Raw genomic sequence first — 14570 nt, 5'->3', positions numbered from 1 at the left:
ACCAAGGAGACGGTTTAGCGGCAAAGGGCTTATTGTGCAAGTGAGAAGACTAGAATTGGAATCCCCAGAACCCATAAAAATACGTGAGCAGGTATAGTGGCCAGCTGTAACCCTCACTCCCAGGAGGTAGGAAAAGGTGATCCCTGTGGAAAACTGGCTGGCCAGACAAGCTAAAATCAATGACAGATCTTACTGCAGTAAGTAATCGGAGAGTGATAGAAGACAGCCCCTCAGGCCTTTTGGGCCTCCACATGTACACATCTGTACCATAGCCACTCACAGGAATGAGCATACACACATACATATACTACATATGCAAAAAAGAAGGGTATATGATACATATAAATACCAATAATAAAAAAATAAAATCATAAAAATTAGAATTAAAAAGAATGCTAAATGCCATACAGAATCAAATAAATACAAGTTAACCTAAGGTATTTGTTATACTAACCTATAAACTATAATAATCTTAGAGAAATGGTGACGTCGACAGGCTTTGGGTTTGGAAGATAAATTGGTATATTTGAGTATCTAAGTATTTCAGATTTCAGGGCTTTTAGATTTTAGAATATTTTCTAGTTGGGTTGGAATTTAGTTCCAGATTTTAAAGCACTGTGGATTTTAGGCATTCAGATTAAGGATGCTGAATCTTACCAGAGGCCAACTGGTAATACTTACTATGAGTCCTTAAAACTGCTATAGACACTTTGATGATCTAGTCAGCTTTAAGAAATTAAGTCTAATGAAATTCTTTCAATCTATAAAAACCAATTTTTGCTTGGAGGCAATTTATAATAAAGAAAAATTGAAAATCAACATAAAATTTGAAAATCAACTTTAAATCCATAGTATAGTTCAGGTTACTTAACTTTTAAATTAAATGTCCACAAATTGTGTTTTATTTAACAGGTATGTGTTTGTAATCCATCAATATTTACCAGACATTGTTCTAAGCATTAGAAACTTAACTTATCTGAGCCTTTAATAGCCCTAGATTAGATATTGTTTCCATTTTTCTTGTTACAAAACTATGCCGTAGTATTTTCTGCTTTTAAAACAGTTGCAAACACACATGCAGGGTATGCACACCCCACACATTCACACTACCCAAAGGTTCTTTACAATAGCACTCTAAAATCTGCATGGTCTTTATTTTCCTTGGAATTTTAAGTCTTTACCAAAACAAGACCAAACAAAAATTGAGTGATTGTGCAGGAAATATGATAATTGATCAAGATCTGTGGAAAAACAAGCTGCTAACATTATTCACAAGAATGTCCCTCAATTTAGAAGTGTTGAGAGTCATCCAATAACTTATTAAGGCTCTGATCACTAGCACTAGGGGATAAAAATCAAGTAAATTTGAACCTATTTGTTGAAGAATCAATCTCTGTGTGCTGTTTTTTTTTGTTGTTGTTGTTTTGGGTTTTTTTTTTTTTTTGAGTAAAAAGGGAACTAATACCCAAAGACCAAGGGTATCACTTTATATTAGGCCATATAAAGCTAATTCAAAGTCTAAATTTCTTAACTATAGTAAATAGCTGTTACTCACCGGCAGGATAATTCTCCATCCATAGCATCGTGCTCATCTGTACTGGTATATGTTAATCTTCCCCCTACAACTGTGCCAACTAAGTATATCAGCCATGCAAGACGTCCTTACAAGAAAGAAAAAAGATGAGAAGTATCAATATAAAGAAGTTTATTTTTCAGAAAACCCAAAATGAGCAAAATCATATCTTCTAAACAAATAATTAACTATTACAAAGTTGGTTTTCAACAGACAGTAGAACACTGGGATTCATGTTTATCAAAGCACTGATATTAGCAGGTCTTCCAGCAAGGAAAAAAAATGTATGTATGAATCCCAGTTCTGCCAATCTGTTTCAATTTATGAGTTACCTCTTTAAGTCTTAAGGTTTTCATTTGCAAATGGGAAAAAGTAAGACGTGATTAAAGTTAAATTTAACATATCTGGTCATCGTAATACACACCTTTAATCCCAGCATTAGGGAGGCAAAGGCAGGTAGATCTCTGAGTTGAGACCAGCCTGGTCTACTTAGTGAGTTCCAACAGAGTTACAGAATAGAGAGACTCAGTCTCAAAAAGCAAATATAAATAAATAAATAAATAAATAAATAAATAAATAAATGTATTGTGCATGGCCAGTCCTGTTATCCAGTCAAAAAGCACAATTATGTGGTCACAGTGGAGGTAATCCAGCACTGAGGAAAAGTGGGGTGCTAGAGCAGGACAGCAGGATCCCCATGAATTCCATGCTAGCTTGGGCTCAACAATGACATTCTGTCCCCTTCTCGGCCCCCAAAAGAGTATTCTTGTGGGCTGGGTATGATAGTGGACATACTAATGACAAAACTTGGAAGTGTCCGGTATAAGGATGGCAAGTTTAAGGTTAGGTTGCACTCCACAGGGACTTGTTGGCCACTCAGGTACATATCAAGTCTACACACAACAAATTCTCTTATCACCAATAGCCATCTCTGTTCTGAATGGTCAATTTTATGATGGTGTCTGTTTACCCATTTTCATTTTGAAACTACTTTGCTTATAACATACATATAATAATGAACTTTCTCTCTTAAGATTTTTTTTCATATTTTAAAATCCAGATTTTTTTCTATGCATTTCACTGATTACTGAGTTACCTTAATGGCTAAAATATCAAAGACTATGATGCTTTACATAATGGAACAAAGAGCTAGGGAATTAACTCAGTAAAGTATCTGTTTCATAAGAACCTGAACCCACATTAAATAAGCCGGGTGTGGTGACACCCACATATAAGCCCAGCATCAGGAACCAGAGATAAGCAGACTACTGGGGTTCCCTGGCCAGCCAGCAGTCTAGCCTGCATAGTAAAGTTGGTGGCTGGTTGTGAGATCCTGACTCAAAACAGCAAATAGCACAGAAGGAACAACATCTGAGGTTGGATTATGGTTTCCACATAAATATACACATGTGCATGTACATAAATGAACACACACACACTCACAAACCAAAGTGGAAATATCTATAGTTTTCATAAGTTTTACTTTAAAGAAGCCAAAGTTAGTAACTTTAGGAATGGAATTACTGGCTAGATGAGCTTTAAGGAGTATTATATTAGGCCCATGGATTTATCAATACAAGTACTAGGTTCTCTAAAAACTTTTGAGATCTGTAGGAATATTTAACAACATAAAAAATGTCATTTCACAAAGAAATTGTGTGTCATTTTTGAAAACTGGTTTTTCAAAGATAAGCAAACTATTTCACCCCAAAGTAATTACATTTCTTTTATTAAATGTTAGTGGCTAGGGTGATAGCTCAGTGGTTAAGGCACCCACACAGCGGCTTACAACTGCCTATAACTCTAGTTCCAGAGGATGCAATGCCCACTTCTGATTTCTGTAGGCATCAGGCATGCATTTGGTGCAAATACATACATGCAGGCAAAATACTCATACACACAAAAGAAAGCAAATCTTTAAAAATAAAAGTCATGTGGCCTTTGTATTTGTTTAAATATGATGAATAGTTAAGAAAATGTTTGCGCTTGTTAAAGGACTTGGGAAGAACAAATACATTTTCAACAGTGCTTTTCCTGAAGATATTAGCATTCATGATTATACTGCAGCAACAACAAACCATTCCCTTTGAGAGCAGGGGATACTCAACCTGCTTCAATAACAAACATCCTAGGAGGAACTACTGTGTCATTTGGAGCTTCTCCAGTACTAAGAAACCCTCACACTGTTTTCATCAAGCTCCACTATTTGGCAAACCTAGTAATGAAGTTTGAAGTCCTATGCTATACAAAAAACATCTGTAATTGTCTTTTTTCTTTACATTTACTCTAGTAGGTGTGAGGTGGTATCTTAATGTCACCTTGAAAAGCTTTCCCTCATGACTAATGGTTTTTAGCATATTTTCATGTGTTTACTGGCTACTTTATGCCTTCTATAGAGAAAAGTCTATTTAAATCCTTTAGCTATTTTCAAGACTTGTCACTATTGAGTTGTAAAAGTTCTTCATTGCATTGTCTTTAGGTTTTATTTTCACCTTCTTGATGATGATCTTCGGTGAATAAAATTTTTATTTCTGATATACTCCAACTACCTACTGTTGTTATTGTTTGTTTGGGGATGTTAGCTAAGAAAGATATGCCCAACCCAAAGTCATAACCATTTATACCTACATATCCTCCTGAGACTTTCCTGACCTCTTATGTTTAGGTCCAAGAATTATAGCATAGACACAAGACTGATGAGAAAGATGAACATAGCAACTTGAGCCCTGGCTATCAGCTAACTACAATGCCTCAAAGAACCCATTATCTCAGAAAATTGAGATCATAAAGCAATTGTTAACTGATAAATCAAGAAGCTTTGGTAACAAATAAGTAGAACACAGTCCTCCTCTGCTTCACTGCTTTCTATCTTAGCACATAAGGACTTCTAATATATTCCATCTCTTATATAGCTGTTCTTAATTATGACCTGCCAACTCTAGCAGACTGTAAACCACACGAAAACAGGTACTTTTGTCTGTTCAGTTTTCTAATCAACTGCACAGTCTAAATCATGGCCTGGCATGTTTTATTGGTTTAACATTGCAATTTATTGAACACTGAAACACACACTCACCAAAAATAAATATAAATTGTACTTATACTTCTTATTTAAGTTGCACATTCTATACAAGATGTGCTACAACCAATTCTTATTTATAGATTCCCTGACTCTTCCCCTTCCCCCACCCCCAGGCAGGATGTCTTCGTGTATCCCTGACTGTCCTGAAACTGGCTCTGTAGACCAGGCTGGCCTTGAGCTCAGAGATCCTGTCTGTGCCCAGTGAATTCCCTGATTTTTTTAAATTTACCTTTTTGTTAAAACTTCTTTGTAACCCTAAATTGGTACTCGCATAATTCACATAGATTGCAGAACATTAAAGGTTGTCTGGTGTACACGATTTCAGCCCTAACCAGCATTCTGTTAGTCTCTTCAGTTTCTTTATTTCTATTCCCCCCCCCCATTTTTAGACCATTAGTGATTTCAATCCTTGAGATAGCCCAGGTGTTATACTGAAATGCTATGTAGTGCTCCTGAATGGGGTGAGGTGGGGTCTTATGACCTGTAGTGGTTTGAAATGCCCTGTAAGGCATTTGGTAACCATTTGGGAAGGATAAGGAAGAATGTCACTTGGGGGAAAGTACTTAAGATTTCAAAAGCCTCCAGACATTCCCAATACTTTCTTTTCTGTTTGTGAATGGGACTATGAGCTCTCAGCTACCACTCCATGGCCATGCCTGCTGTCATGCTATGGCCACAATGGTGAGGAACTGTAAGATCCAATTAAATAAATGCTTCCTTCTATAAGTTGCCTTGGTCATGGATTTTTTTTTCATGACAACAGAAAAGTAACTAAGACATGTACCTTCTATGTAACATGTTATGTGCTAGATAAGTTGTGTACAGGTATGAGTCAATAGTGATGTTGGGTCTGAGTTCAATGTTAATGAACCAACAATACATTTTTTTTTAAAAAAAAAAAGAGTCCATATTAAGACTTATACATGAAAATGGTTATATGTTTGATGTAAATGCTACAGCCCAATAGGGACAAACAGAAACAATGATTTGATATTTGTGAATATGGTGTTCTGATTATATAGACCATTATCACCAAATAACAAGAATCAGCTGTGTCTCTTAGAATCCCAGCAATCATGAGGCTCTTAACAGTGACTCCAACCAGTGAACAAACTAACGGTTGCACTGTGTGTGAATTATTACTCACTTCTAAAATAAAAGTAATTCTGAAATACTGCAGGTAAAATTTTTATTGAATGTAACATTTTACCTGCCTTAAGGGAGTTACTATTTTAAAACACTCTGCTATAACTCAGTCTACAGTCCTATGACCTGAGAAGACTGAGACAGAAATACTGCCTTGAGTTTAGGAGGCAGATCAGGCTACACAGCAAGACCCTGTGGGCCCCACTCCCACTCCGAATAACACTATTTCTCAAAGCAAAGCATAAATTTAAAAGTAAATAATGACCAATTACCTCCCTTACACTTTGTCACTTTAGATATTTAGATACAATTTGGATAATAATTACTGCTGTTGTTCTTTTTTTAAATATGCTATGCATATGCTGTGCTACTGAACTATGTCCCTATTCCTTGGGGGCTTGATGCTTTGTGAGATATGGTTTTACTACATAATGTAGTCAGTCTTTGAACACATTATGTATGTAGGCCAGGCTGGCCTCAGATTCACAATCTACCGCCTTGACCTCTTTAGTGCTGAGAATGCAGGACTAAATACCCCACCATATACTAGTACTGCTTAAAAACTGAATATGGAGGCTTTCCACTAATATGAATTGAACCATATGCCACTTAGTTCTTATTTAAGAAGCCTAATTAAAACAGACAAAACTTTGTGTATGTAATTTTCATATTTCTCCATTGAATGATAAGTATTTATTTTTAAGTATTTATTTTTAAAAGCAGAAGTCTGCCAGAAGGTGGTAACAGGCAGATCTCTGAGTTCAAGGTCAGCCTGGTCTACAGAGCTAATTCCAGGACAGCTAGAGCAACAAAAGAATCCCTGTTTCGAAAACAAAAACAAAACCAACAACAAAAAAGTAGAGGTTGCTAGGAATGATTATGCAGGTCTATTAACTACATAGGGAGACTGTCTCAAGAGAGGCAGGGACGGGAAAAGCAGCACACTAAGCAATACCATCAGCCGCCTAAAGCAAAGACTAGCTTCAAGTCTGGTGTTTATTACACTAGTGATTTAACTGCTTCCATAATGCACACAAGGCAGCACTGGAAGTTCTCGCTCTGCCTGTTTTGGCTATTATTACTATTACTGTTGAATAATACCCCTTTAACGGTGGTTCTGTATCAGTCTCAAACAAAACCATAAAAATATACTAACATTTACATTTTTATTCTGTCTTCCTTTAGAAGCCATACCATGTAATGTGTAATGAAATCACATATTACTTACGAATTTTTCCTCTTTGCCAAAGAGTTTTGCTACCATAAAAGTTAGATATAACTCATCACATCTACTTCCTCAATGTTGATTATATGATAAACAAAACGAAACATTTCAGACTGAAAAAAAATTCTTAGTCATCAGACAAATGCAAATCAAAACAACTCTGAGATTCCATCTTACACCCATAAGAATAGCCAAGATCAAAACCACTGATGACAACTTATGCTGGAGAGGTTGTGGGGAAAAGGGAACACTTCTGCATTGCTGGTGGGAGTGCAAGCTGGTATAACCCCTTTGGATGTCAGTGTGGCGATTTCTCAGAAAATTAGGAAACAACCTTCCTCAAGACCCAGCAATACCACTTTTGGGTATATAACCAAAGGATGCTCAATCGTGCCACAAGGACATATGCTTAACTATGTTCATAACAGCATTGTTTGTCATAGCCAGAACCTGGCAACAACCTAAATGCCCCTTGACCGAAGAATGGATAAGGAAAATGTGCTACATTTACACAATGGAGTACTACACAGCAGAAAAAAACGACAGCTTGAATTTTGCAGGAAAATGGATGGAACTAGAAAACATTATTTTGAGTGAGGTAACCCAGACACAGAAAGACAATTATCACATGTACTCACTCATAGGTAGTTTTTAAACATAAAGCAAAGAAAGCCAGCCTACAAACCACAATCCTAGAGAACTTAGACAACAATGAGGACTTACAAGATCTAATCTACATGGGACGTAGAAAATGACAAGATCTCCTGAGTAAATTTGGAGCATGGGGACCTTGGGGGAGAGTTGAAGGGCGAAGGGGAGAGGCAGGGAGGGCAGCAGAGAAAAATATAGAGCTAAATAAAAATCAATTTAAAAAATTCTTCAAGAAGAGACATTCAGAAAACACTGACAAGTTCCTGCCAAGCTTTCCGAAGGTCTAATTCAGTACATAAAGGTCTGAGGGAGCACTGAAGGACTCTATGTTTGAGAGGTGAACCAACAGGCTCGGCTTCCTAAACCAGGGTGATTTCTGTCTAAGAGTAAACTAATGAAGCCATACATGAGACATCTCAACATTCAAAAAATTTACTTTAGTTCATTATGACCTCAAAATGACACCTTGGATAACAAATAATAACGTATGTGTGTGTGTGTGTGTGTGTGTGTGTGTGTGTGTATATAATGTGACAAGTTATAAGCATTTTCCTAAAACATTAAACGCAAGTTCACTGATTTATTTGAAAAATAGGGTGTTCATGTGCCCTGTCCTGGACTGAGAAGTCACAGTCTCTAGGGACTTTGGCTGATGAGGAGGAGGCAATGTCAGCAAGAAACGATGAGGTGCTATCAGAAAGCCATCAGACACGTTCAGCTAAAGGCAAGGTTACAGTTCTCATTTAAATATCAAACTGATGGAGGAAGGTCATTGGCTAATAAAGGAACTGCCCTGGCCCATTTTATTGGTTAGAGGATAGGTGGGAGGAGTAAACAGAACAAAATGCTGGGAGGAAGAGGAAGTGAGCTCAGAGACTCCACAGCTCTCTCGGGAGCAGACGCCTCAGAGAGAGACGCCTCAGAGAGAGACGCCATGCCCCGCTCCCGGGATGAAGCTCCGACCCAGGATGGACTAGGCTGGAATCTCCCCGGTAAGCGCACCTTGGGGTGCTACATACAGATGATTAGAGGTGGGCTAAATTAATATGTGAGAATTAGCCTAGAAGAGAATGGGCCAGGCAGTGTTTGGAGGAATACAGTGTCCGTGTAATTATTTCGGGGCATAAGCTAGCCGAGCAGGCGGCCGGGGTGCTGGGGATGCAGCCCCGCCGCCCTTATTACTTCATCAAACCATTCTCCCAAACTTCTATTTAAAACTCAGTCTTCAACAAAAAAGACACTGAAAAGTCATATTGAGAAGTCAACCAGACATAGAAGGAAAAATAATGCATGTTCTCACTTATCAGCAAAATCTAAACAAGAGTTTGCTCTACACAGTGAATAGTGGATACACCCATCAATGGCCAGAAAGGGGAAGAAGTAGGCCAAACGGTACAGACGTGTAGTCACAGGCCAATGACACATAAGATTGAAGACACATGGGAACTACAGTGAAGAACAATCACACACACCATAACAGCACATGCTTCACATAGTATCAGGTGTCCTCAGCTCTTGCTCACAAGCACACAACACGCAAGAAGGAGGTGGGAGACAGGGTAACATTCCTGACTACAGCATGCACTCCATTACGTAAATGTCCATTGGAACGTCATGCTGGACACCTCAAGGACAATACCAAAACATTATTTTCACCACAAAACAACATCCAGGAAGTTCAAAATACCATGTCAACACACACGTCTAAACTGAATTTAGAAGTAAAGGTCTGGTACACAAGTTTCATATCTATAAATCTCTTAGAATCTCATTTTATAAGACTAAATTTTCATTTTAATTTCCCATTTTTCTCTTTATTCTGAAATATTCAAGGCACTTGTTTAAGCAGCTGTTCAAGCATAGAACATTTTTCCTTAACAAAATAATTATTGCTGTAATAATCTGTAATTATGGTTTATAACTGCAATAATCCCAAAGAAATCAGTCATTACTACAGATCACAAGTAATCGCTAAGTACTGTTAATGACCTATTTCTTAGGGATTATTGTTTCTGTAAACCATGACCACATCACCAGATATGAGAGAGCAAGACAATATAATACAAATGAGACCATAATATAATAATAAACTTATTTTGTAACATTAAAAGCCATTAAGCATCTAAATTAAAGCACACATAACTAAAGCATATAATTTTCTTTGTTCAACATTAACTGAACTGTTGAGTCTGCACAAAAGAAATTGAATACTACTGCAGACAATGTACAAGCTAAAGCCATGCTGGGTGTGCTCTGTAATACTGTAACAATTACTTCTGAACATACTATAGGTATCTTTAAAAGGTAGACAAATTTCTTCTCATTGACTTTGACTACAAAAATGAAAAGCAAACATGTATTAAAATTTTTCTATGTACCAGACATATCTTCAAATAATATTATATAATAATAATAATCCAACTATAAAAAGTTCTACTTGTATACATCATAAATTGGGTGTGAATAAAATATCCACCAATTATTCATTTTAAGTTAATCCTATCCATGTCTTTGAATAGCTATAGTTTCATTAAATTTTCTTCTGAAGAAAAATATTTGATTTTTACAAGTGTGTGTGTGTGTGTGTGTATGTGTGTGTGTATGTAAACACATGCATGCAAGCACAACCATGGAACATGTGTAGAGGAAAACTTGCAGGAGTAAGTTCTCTCCTTTCCCCATGTGAGTTTAAAGGATCAAACTCAGGTCATTAGGCTTGGTGCAAGCACCTTTATCTACTGAGCCACCTTGCTACTCTTGACTTGCTACATTTTAATGTAATATTTGATATTCATGCAAATAATATATGTAATATACATTAACTAAGTAAAAGGCATATATCAAATTTAGGAGGCCTCAGACACTGTCATGTCTACTTCCAAACCCTTTCTATGCTTGTCAGCTATGCTCACCCTAGAAATGACCTTGCTCCTCTACCTGGTGTTTACTATTCTTATGGCATTTCAGTTTTACCACTTTTGCATATATTCTTAGATAATGAATTTCTCACCTGTCACACTTATTTTAAAGTTTTATTAAGATTTCATGCTATATGTAGCTTCCTGAGTTACTTCTCTTTACCAAACCTCTGACACTCATCATTAAGTATGCCTGTCATTTATTCTCATCACTCTAAGTAACTTTACGATGATTTATATTACTTAACTATATTATCCATCTCCAACATAATGGAAATGTATGCTGTATCCAACTTACAGAACTGGACTGGTCTGCAATGATGCTTTTAAACACACTGCTGACTATCCACAGTTCATATGGAGTAAAATTTCCATACTTTACAACCTACTAACAGTTACAAAGAAAACAACTTTTAAAGGGGCACAGCCCAAATCTTCTCCTATCTGACAAACTCCACCTAAGCTGAGATGCATAGAAGGCTGTAGATAAAAACCACAGTAATGTGTATGCATGTTACTTGACCAATTTTCCTAAAATAAATTTTAAATACAGTATATAAAGACTAGGGAAGAAAATATAGAAGGCTAAACTTCTATTAACTCTGCAGGCTCATTTTCGGACAGTATGGAACCTTTTACAGATGACAAAGAAAGGACAAGATCATACAAGAAATCAAACCATTCCCTCTCTGCCCTTGCTGCCATCACTTGTACAGCTTGTCAACGCTCCTGGCTGCTGGACCCAGCGAGCATTTCATCACCTCTTCACCTGCTCACTTCACTCCAGTCGCCGTCACAGGTCAAATGTCAGCTGCGCTAGCACAACAACTGCCATCCTTCCCTGGATACGTAAAATTCTTCTCTAGTTCCTTCTTTAGCTCTGTTTTCTTAGCTTTTTGGCCATTTGTCATCAGACTCAGAAAAGTCAATTGTTGCTACTTCCACCACGAAGTTCATCAATCACGTCACGTGACTATGGCTTCAGGTATCTTCCCAAAGGCTCCATACAGATCTGCTGTGGTTTCACCACTGCTCTCATATAGTGATAAGGGTATCCTGAATTCTTCAACCTGTGCTTCAATCATCCAAGGCTGCAGTGCTGAACTTCCTGAGCTATGGCTACAGTCACTCAGCATATCATTCTACATACTCCACTATTCAGCGACTTTTAAACTTCTCTCCTGTCTTGTCTAAATTACTTACAAGTTTTTAACATCACTGCTAGGATCACAAGGCAGAACACTCTGCTTGCATCTGTCTGAAAATGCCCTTGGTTTATCTAGGTCTTTAAAGAAACATTTGCTAGCCAGACATGGTGGATCATTCCTATACTCTTAGGACACTAAGGCGGGGAGATTTTCAAGAGTTCTAGGCCAGCCTGGGTTACACAGCAGTTACCAGACACAGCACAAAACACACAGCAGCTGGAAAGCGAAGGACACATCCGCTGAGACACAGTGAGAAGACAGAAGCTGTGGTGCCCAAAGTATCATCAGCTGAGGAAACTTGCTCTCTCTCCGGCACTTCCAAGGCTTTCTGTTTAGAGGTTAGACAGTATGAGAGAAGCAGGGCTGTTCTTGATTATAGCAGGTAGATAACAGGCTTGCTCTAATATCAATCCAAATGAGGAATTAATAATTCTCAGCATTTATTCACTTGCTACCTCCATTCTAGTTGTTCTTTGTCTAAGAGTCAATTTGAGATATGACATCCCCATATGATCTTTTTTATGAAATCTTTTTTTTCTTTTTTTTATTGAGAAAAGGAAAAAAAAAAGTTTCCGCCTCCTCCCAGCCTCCCATTTCCCTCACCCTCCTCCCACCCTTCTCCCCCTCCCCCCACTCCTCTCCCCCTCCCTCTCCAGTCCAAAGAGCAGTCAGGGTTCCCTGCCCTGTGGTAAGTCCTAGGTCCTCCCCCCTCCGTCCATATCTAGGAAGGTGAACATCCAAACTGGCTAGGCTCCCACAAAGCCAGCACATTAAGTAGGATCAAAACCCCGTGCCATTGTCCTTGGCTTCTCATCAGCCCTCATTGTTTGCCATGTTCAGAGAGTCCGGCCCTATCCCAAGCTTTTTCAGTCACAGTCCAGGTGGCCTTGGTGAGCTCCCAATAGATCAGCTCCACTGTCTCAGTGGGTGGGTGCACCCCTCGCAGTCCCGACTTCTTTGCCATAAATAAGGGTCAGGGAGTCTACAATTGATGAACCTAAGAAGCTGAGTAAGAAGGTGAACCCAAGGAAAAACATACAGTTATCCTCTCGGCTATGGGAAGTAGACAAAATTGCTGGGGAGAAAATTGGGATCTTGGGGGTGGGGTGGGAGGGGGTAAGGGGAGAAGGGGAGAGAAAAGGGAGAAGGGGAGGATGGGGGGAACTTGGGGAAAAAGGATGATTAGGATAAAGGAAGGTTGGATAGGGGAGCACGGAAGCACAATTCTTAGTTAAGGAAGCCACCCTGGGGTTGGCAAGAGACTTGAACCTAGAGTGGCTCTCAGGAGCCCAAGGCAATGTCCCCAGTTAGTTCCTTGGGCAGCTGAGGATAGAGAACCTGAAATGACCGTATCCTATAGCAATACTGACGAATATCTTGCATATCACCAGAGAACCTTCATCTGGTGATGGATGGAGATAGAGACAGAGACCCACACTGGAGCACTGGACTGAGCTCCCAAGGTCCCAATGAGGAGCAGAAGGAGGGAGAACATGAGCAGAGAAGTCGGGACCCATATGATCTTTTAATTTCCCTTGTAATATTTTCATTTCCTTTATTCTACAGCATTCTTGACTATTTCTTCAGAACTAGCAGTTTAAAGATTTCTTGAGTAGAAGGAGTGAGAATATGAGCAAAGAGGTCAAGACCATGATGGGGACATTGACTGAAACAGTTTACCTGAGCTAATGAGAGCTCACCAACTCCAGCCGGACAAGGAAGGAACAAGCATAGGTCCAAACTAGACCCTCTGAATGTGGGTGAGAGTTGCATGGCTGGGGCAGACTGAGGGGCCACTGGCAGTGGCACCAGGACTTATCCCTGTTTGTACTAGGTTTTTGGGAACCCATTCTCTTTGGATACTCAGCCTAGATATAGTAGGGAGGGCCTTGGACCTTCCCCAAAGCAATGTGCCTTACCCTCTCTGAGGAGTGAATGGGGTAGGGTAGAGGTGAAGGTGGAGAGAATGGAAGGAGAGGAGGGAGTGAGAACTGGGATTAGTATGTAAAATGAAAAAGAGATAGATTGTTTTCTTTTTAAAAAAAATAAAGATTCCTTCTTCAATTTACTATTGAACAGTTCAAAACTTTAGATCAGTAACTGTTTAATAAGATGGCAAAAATCAGTATAAGACCAGATCATCATCAATGCACTGTGTTCAGCATCTGGTGGCCATACAAAAGTTAACTCTTTACTAATGCTAACACCACAAGATTCAAAAACAGGAGGAAAGGGATTTTTACAGGTAGCTGGCTAAACATGATCTAAAAATAACACAATCCAAACCAATATGTACACAGAATGTACACCTAGAAAAATACTACCATGCCATCTTTGTGTCACCAGACAAAAATACTACATCATATTAAGTACAGGGTTATCATATATCTACAAAGGAAGAACCGTCAGAGTTACGAAGGAACTAAAATCCACTCTGTACTCAGCACAGGTACACCTAACCTGGCACTGGGGCATGCGGAAGAGGGGCCTTTCCTGTCATTTACAAAGCACCCAACCTCCTACTGAGTGCAAGAAGATAAAGCAGATCCTCATTGGTCAGAAATAACTTGTGGGCCAGACATTACAACACGGGTTCAGAGACAGCAGGCACCTAACCATTTCTGAAGGCCAGAGGAGAGGCACAGCAAGAATCCCATGCAGAAGGCAGAGAGTGAGATCGTCAGTGAACATGTAAACTAAGGGGGAAATCTGGTCCAGACAGAGAAAGCAGTACAGAAAGCTCCAAGGAACTTCAGTGCTAGGTGGA

General features: G+C 38.8%; 1 protein-coding gene across 5 annotated transcripts in view; it reads right to left on the bottom strand.

The window, feature by feature from the left end:
• Ranbp17 (RAN binding protein 17) overlaps positions 1–14570 on the bottom strand; it is a 337456-nt gene that overhangs the window by 260106 nt on the left and 62780 nt on the right. For all 5 annotated transcript variants that reach the window (XM_041676348.1, XM_041676345.1, XM_041676347.1 and 2 more), the window contains one exon: positions 1556–1661. In XM_041676348.1, coding sequence (XP_041532282.1) covers positions 1556–1661 — 106 coding nt within the window. The remainder of the gene's footprint in view (positions 1–1555; positions 1662–14570) is intronic.

The sequence above is a fragment of the Microtus oregoni genome, unplaced genomic scaffold (genome assembly GCF_018167655.1).
Source record: "Microtus oregoni isolate MIOR12 unplaced genomic scaffold, Mior012 000027F_ref0000203, whole genome shotgun sequence".
Classification (NCBI taxonomy): Eukaryota; Metazoa; Chordata; class Mammalia; order Rodentia; family Cricetidae; genus Microtus; species Microtus oregoni.
The sequence above is the reverse complement of the archived record's forward strand: the minus strand, read 5'-3'. Positions and strand labels throughout refer to the sequence as shown.